This window comes from Habropoda laboriosa, unplaced genomic scaffold (assembly GCF_001263275.1).
Source record: "Habropoda laboriosa isolate 0110345459 unplaced genomic scaffold, ASM126327v1 scaffold212, whole genome shotgun sequence".
NCBI lineage: Eukaryota > Metazoa > Arthropoda > Insecta > Hymenoptera > Apidae > Habropoda > Habropoda laboriosa.
The window spans coordinates 1,037,819-1,044,525 of NW_017100509.1; the positions used below are offsets into that span (position 1 = coordinate 1,037,819).

Here is a 6,707-nt window from a genome sequence, read left to right on the forward strand (position 1 = left end):
ATAATATTAACCCGGTGGCAATATTAAATTACGTAATTGCGGATCTCATAACCATTAAATCACTCTGACGTGTATTTTCCTCTATCGTGCTGGCAATCATGTCGTCCTAGTTTCCACGTGGAGAATTCAGTAGTAACGGCACGAGCGTGGTCAGACCGAAAAGTAGTAATGCTTCGCAGCCCCGTACGTACGATCTCGAACATTTTATTTAATGTCTGTCATTAGTCAGCTAGCAGCAATTCTCATTCGAAATCACCGAGCTAGTCGTAAATCTCTCCGGTGTGTGTGTGTGTATCTCTTTCTACCAACAATTGCTCAGCAAGGTTTGATCGACGGTGAAACGAAAGGAGGAACCGATGACGAGGATAATAAGGATTCGTTAGCCTCGACGATGGGATTGCTAGACCGGAGTTCTCTTGCCAGGCCAAATTCTACCAACTTTTTTTCCACCCAGATTGCGTTCACTTCCGGCGCTGCCTGCGAGATCGGCTTTTTAAAATGCCGGTAATTTCCATTTTTAACGAGGCCGCAATGGAATCCTCCCCCAACGACGCGGCGCTACGTCAGATTTATCTTTCTCGCTCTAACGGGTCTGATCGTGTAAGAGAAATTAACCGTGTGAAACTGCGGGAAAAAACTCCCCGTTAGACTTTCAGACTTGCTTGAGAAAAACGACGAATCGATTCACCGCGATTTTTGTCTGCCGACACACGATGGGGAAAAATTTAATTTGAATCGCGGTGATAATTAATTCTTCGCTGTGTAACATTCGGTTTCGCTGTAGAAATTCTTTATATTTTTCTAATAATAATTTCCAAAATTTTGTTTTCGAATGACAGCAATATTTCAAATAGCAGAGAAGTCAGAAAATTGGGAATGCTTGTTAAACATTCTTGGAAGCTGTATTTAATCTTGCACATACGTTTGATTTCTCGGTAGGAGGATTTTTCCTACGGTTGCTTCGAGGATTCCATCCGTGCTGGTATGTCAGACCGTCGAGACGGAGAAAAGGGAAAAAGGAAACACAACACCGAACAGGACAAGACGTAGATCCCAGGGGAATACAGGAAGAAACGATGGAGAAGCATCGGACGCCCCACTTACAACTTTCCCGAACTGACCAGCTCTGTTTTCCTTCCATTCACCGAACCTCTGTTTTAAAGATCGCAGGTAAGATAACGTCCGAATAAAATACGAAACTTTAGTCTGCAGCTCGAAATATTAGCCAAACTTTCGAGTCTGTCATAAGAGATTCTCTCCGTGTAAACGTGTCGAGGAACAGTTTCTTCAATTACGAAACAATTTTTGTGCAGTAAAGAATGAAGAAATTAGAAATGATTTTCCTTCTAAAACGTGAAAACTCAATCCATTTCAAGGGACACTCGAAATACGAGGTGCGACAATATGGTTTCATGTTTCGAGAATATTTGCTTCCGTCAAAGTGGCAACAATATAAACAGTTACGTCTACCCGCTGTGAAACCTGATCACGTTACGTTTGAATGAAGGTAAACATTGTCAAACGAGTCAAACGGGTTCAACCTGAAATTGCTTCGTCGTGGATTTTGTACCATGACAATGCTCCCGTACGTTCAACTATTCTACCGAAAGAGTTTTTCCAAAAAATGATCTTGCAAATTCTAACTACCTCTCTACATGCACCTCAATTTTTTCCTTTATTAGTGGATTCTTGCAAATAAATTTTCACGGCCACCTTCAATTTTTTTATGCACAACCCTACAGTTTTTTTGTCTATTAACTAATGGGCATTAAGACTAATTCAATGACCTGAATACAATATTTTTCTACATACAAAAATTGAAACTTATTTTAAAAAAATCTAAGGTCATCATCCTGAAGATCCTTTAAAAAATTTTCATCGGTCCACTAATAAGGACACTAATTAGTGTGATCACATTAGGTGAACTATCCTGCATTACACAATAATTACAAAACTCTGCACATTGTTAAGTATTACGAAACGAACTCCAGATAACGCGAACACCACGAAGCAAGTACACACCGGCGATAAATTTATGCAACGTCGACACGCTCGATGAAGATGCACGCTCATGGCTGTCTTTGTTCGTACTCCGATGGCAGAGCGGGGAAATCTTACACTACACCAAACCAGGAAGGAAAAGGGGGAAGCAGAGTAGAAAGACACGGTGGAACGAGACGCAAGAAGACAAATAAAAGTGTAGCGTGGGGGCAAGACGAGAGACAGCAAGGGAAATAAAAAGAAATTGTCATCGTCCGGGTGGTTGCAACCACCCTTGTAACACCATGCGCCCCTTACACCCCTGAGCTTTCCTCAGGCCCGCTTTACAGCCACTGTCATTTGTTTTTACGTTCGCCCCGCGCCGTTCCTGAAAATCCGTCGCCTGTCGCAAACGCCATTCAACCCCTCCTTGTCCTGCGAGATTTCGTCGTTGGAATAGAGAGACACAGCCGGAGCGCGCGCTCGTGAAGAGAAGTTCAAACGCGGAGGCAATCTTCAACATCTCCCTCTCCCCCTTCCTCTGTCCTTCTTTCGCGGAATAAGAAGGGCACGCGAAAAGCTGACAGAAAATTTCCAAGTCTCTAGATAAAGGTGTTCCCACTCTTCCACTACTTTCTCCCCTCTTCTTCCCTCTGTTGAAGTTAGTCTGCGAGTAGGTACACTTTCGTAGAGGAGAGGGCGAAACTTTCCTTCGCGATGTTTTCTATATTTGTCAATGTTGAACTTACGCGGAAAGTTTTCGGATGAAATTCTGTTCAACTGCAAGATCAACCGAGGATCTCCGGGGAGATTAATTCAGCTGGATATTGACTTTGTGAAAATGTCTGCTAGACATCTGTACCGTGGCAACTTTCGGGGCATCGTTGATTCGTTTACCAAGAACAATCGATACGAATCGTGTTTCTCTCTTGTAGGAATTTAAAAAATAATTAAATTTGATTTCATTCGTTCGGAGGGAGAATTTTGTTCGGGTTCGATGTTAATATTGTAACTGGCTGTTCGAGTGTGAAATTAAGAGCTTGTTGAAAGGAAGCACGCCTTTTCGAATAGCGTGGCAATTTTGACGGAGAGGAAAGAGAGATTTTTAGAAAAAGAATAAAGCCGGCGGGGGATCTGAAAGTTTTGAATAGAAGTTTTCTGCTTGAACTTCGCGAAAAAGTTTCGATGAGAATAAAGGGAAAAAGGTTGGAGGTTATTTCTGAGGGGTTGCGACAAAGACAGAAGTTGAAGACGACAAAGACGGTATCGCGTATTAATTCTGTCCGACTATTTAATTAGCAAGGCCTAAGTAGAGAAGATAAGAGTTTAATGAATACAGATAGCCTTGTAATCCTAACAGTTCCCCTCTTCCCTCTTATCTGTCCCTTTGTTCTTTAAAAGAACAACGAAGCCGGGTGAAAACTTTGCACGGAGAATGGAAGTGTTACTTCACTGACAACCGAATTTCTCCTTCATCTTCTGCTTTTTAGCTAATGAAATGTTACACGAATTTGCGATAATTTAAATACGCGATCAGAAAAAATCACTTTCGACCTTCTCGTTATTTCTAATCCTCTATTTTTTCAAATAAAAAAAGTCTTTATTTTACATTTGAACCTGTGAAAAAATACGAAGAATATTGAAAAAAAAAATAATGAAATTACTCACGGACTGTTATGTTGGCAGGTTTCACGATTTTCGGGCAGACCCTAAAGAGACCCAGCTTGAAACGTACGCTCACTACGTTGGCGAAGTTGCGTGGTAAGTATGGAAGAATCAGTTTCTCCTCGGTGTGAAGCCAAGCAGGACCCAAAAGCGCCGTGCTTAAAGCTGCGAGCGCTGCAATTCCACAAACCACGCCACACCTGGTCAATCTAATACCACCAGGACCACCAGAGCAGCACATCTTCGTCTTTGAAATTCCACGTTCTCTTCAGGTAGACATTTTACAGTACCTAATAAATCACCTCACTGATTTCAACAATTCTCTCCTTTCGTTTCGGCTGCTAACTTTTCGCGAACTTCGACACATTATCATACGACGATTTGTCCACGAGTTAAGCGATACACTGTCTTTAATTCTGGATCACTATTACACTAGAATTTTCACGTATCTGTCCCCACGTGTCCCTGAATCCGAGGAAACAATCTTGAAACGGTGTCCCATTGCTCCCAATTAGGTATCCTGGAAAATTAAGGTGAAAATTGAAAATTAACATTTTTTTTTTTTAAATGCTACATTGAAGCATATATTATTTTATTAAGTAATTTTAATTCGTTTAGAATTTTTTAATAACCAAGGGAAATTGTTGGAGTATTAAATTTCATTCCCTGAATTTTTTTGAAAATGCTGCGTGTAAGTAGGTATGTAATTATTTTACTCTTTAATATTGTATATTTAATAAACGCTAATTTTAACACCTTCAATTTAATTTTTAAATTGGAATATAAATTTTTATTTTCTCAATATGAAAAAGTAATTATCGAAGAAGATAAATCAGCGAAAGGTATTAGCACGTAGGAAACAGTGGGCAGAGTGCCTTATCGATCGTGTACCCCATATACTCTCGATTTTCACAGTAAGTCTAGACGAAGGATGTTTCAGGCCCGTGGCGATTTGTCGGTCAACTAGCGATACTGTCGTTCTTGTTCGATGAAAGCGAATAATCCGACCTCGATAAGCGAGTTATCGAGGTACCATCAAGTTTGACTTTATCGTGCTTCTCTTGGGAATTCTCGTGTCCGTCGCATGCCACCGCCGTTTAATTCGCAATGAGAATTCCCGCGGTTCCACTCGGCACAGATTCCCACGTCGAGACGAAAGTTAGAGTCGCGGCTAAATAATTGATCAAGAAAAGTACTGGCACCGGGGTGAAAGTTTTCCCCTGTCAACTACTGTCAACATGTCTCTCCACTACGTCAAACAATTTTCCTTCGAGCAAAGTCACCGAAACAACATAAATCTTCAACAAGTGTTTTACTATACGGTATAATCTTCAATTCTTAAATAAACGCAATAATTTATTCGTATAACTCTTGAACAGAAAAAGAATAAATATTTTTTAAGAAAAATATCAATCTTTAATTTCTTATCATTTCATAAAATCTGCAAGCTGTATCGTTTTCACAAAAAGTCGAGGTGCGACATAAATCCTACGGTGTAATCTTTAGTTTTTAAACAAAGATAGTAATTTATTCGTGCAACTTCCGAACGGAGAAAGAAGAAAAATTTCGAAAAAAGATTATATCTTTATATTCCTATCATTTTGCAAAATCTGCAAGCTGTGTCGTTTTCACAAAAAATCGAGGTACAACATAAGGCTGATGGATGTTGCAGTTTTGATGAGAAGCCGTTCATCGTATTTCGAACCTAGCATTCAGTTGAATAAAGAACACTGCAGCCGGTTGTTTACCGGATCAGAAACGTCACTGAGCTAGTTTTATCGATGCTGGTGTCGGAACAGCGGACGTTCAAACACGAACGCGTGCCGAATTCGTTGACTGCGAAACAGATCAAACCGACAACGGTCTGGATAGATAGAAAAGTGGGATGGAAAAACCACCGCGTGAATTTGTTTTAAATGGCCAGCAGCACTAACTATCGCAGCCCGACCACTTCATGAATGACATATGCACGGCCAGCTTCCATTTCGATTCTTATATCCTCACGGAACCGCGAGCCAGTTGAAATTTTTATTCTATTTTCTTTTGTCACAGGCGAAAGGAAAATTTATCTCGTTCATAGTTTAATTCCCCCCATGTATAAATTCGACCGAACCTGGGGAAAGCTAATACAATTTTTCCTGGGATTAAAAATTCCACCGGTGATTTAATCCAATCCGAAAGTAGATTATTATTTTTCAGCGCACGTTTGTTCTAACGTATGTACGAATACCAACGGACCACCCTGTATATTATTGATTTCTATATCCACCTCGTTTGCTCAAAATACACTCTCTATTATCCTTTGACATAAATCTGTGTCTTAACGCACGAGTAAACGTACCTATTAACCCTTTCGCTACGAAGAGCGTACACATACGCCCGTCTGACACCCACAATTTACGAATTTATTTTCGCAATTCACAAATGACACATCGCTGTCGACTGAAAGTTAAAAAAAGCTCCCGAATGCACCAGAAATTTGACCATCGTGAAACAGTTGATTCTCATTTTTTATCTTTATTTTTATGTCAGCGTCGAATAATAACTGCGACACTCTTTTTCTCAAGAGTGTCGTAGCGAAAGGGTAAATATACAATTAATATGTCTCCATTCCCGGACACATTTCAGACGGGGATAGTGTTCGATGTCGCGGGGTGCTCGTATTTTTTACACTTGGCGTAATTTTACGATACAGTGAAACCGCCGGCTTGTATCCGGGCCGCGTTGACCTGACGTTTGAGCGACGCGCATGCAGAGCCGGGAATAAAGCTTTTTCGAAACGGCATCCGTGTGACATCGTAAACGAGAATTTACTTCCGCGAGAATATTTCCGTCTTCGTAAATACAGGGGCTTCCCTCCCCTCCTCGTCGCGCCGACTTCCAGCCGTCGCGCAAATTTCCGCCGAGAAGTTTACACCGTTCGCTCGTTCTAAGCAGCTGTGCCACCCCCCCGGCACTCATTGAAATCCGCGGATTTTCGGAAGTTACGCCTCGCAAATTGCCCCGTTCCCGTTTCCACGTTCGCCCGATCCGGCCACTTTTCGATCGCGTTAACCTACTTT

At 41.2% G+C, this 6,707-nt stretch overlaps 1 protein-coding gene across 1 annotated transcript in view; it reads right to left on the reverse strand.

Moving 5' to 3' along the window:
- Nucleotides 1-3,886, reverse strand: part of LOC108576272 — a 188,651-nt gene extending 184,765 nt beyond the window's left edge. The window contains exon 1 of the mRNA XM_017939231.1: nt 3,649-3,886. Within this exon, the coding sequence (XP_017794720.1) occupies nt 3,649-3,886 (238 nt within the window). The remainder of the gene's footprint in view (nt 1-3,648) is intronic.
- Nucleotides 3,887-6,707: the final 2,821 nt, after the last annotated feature.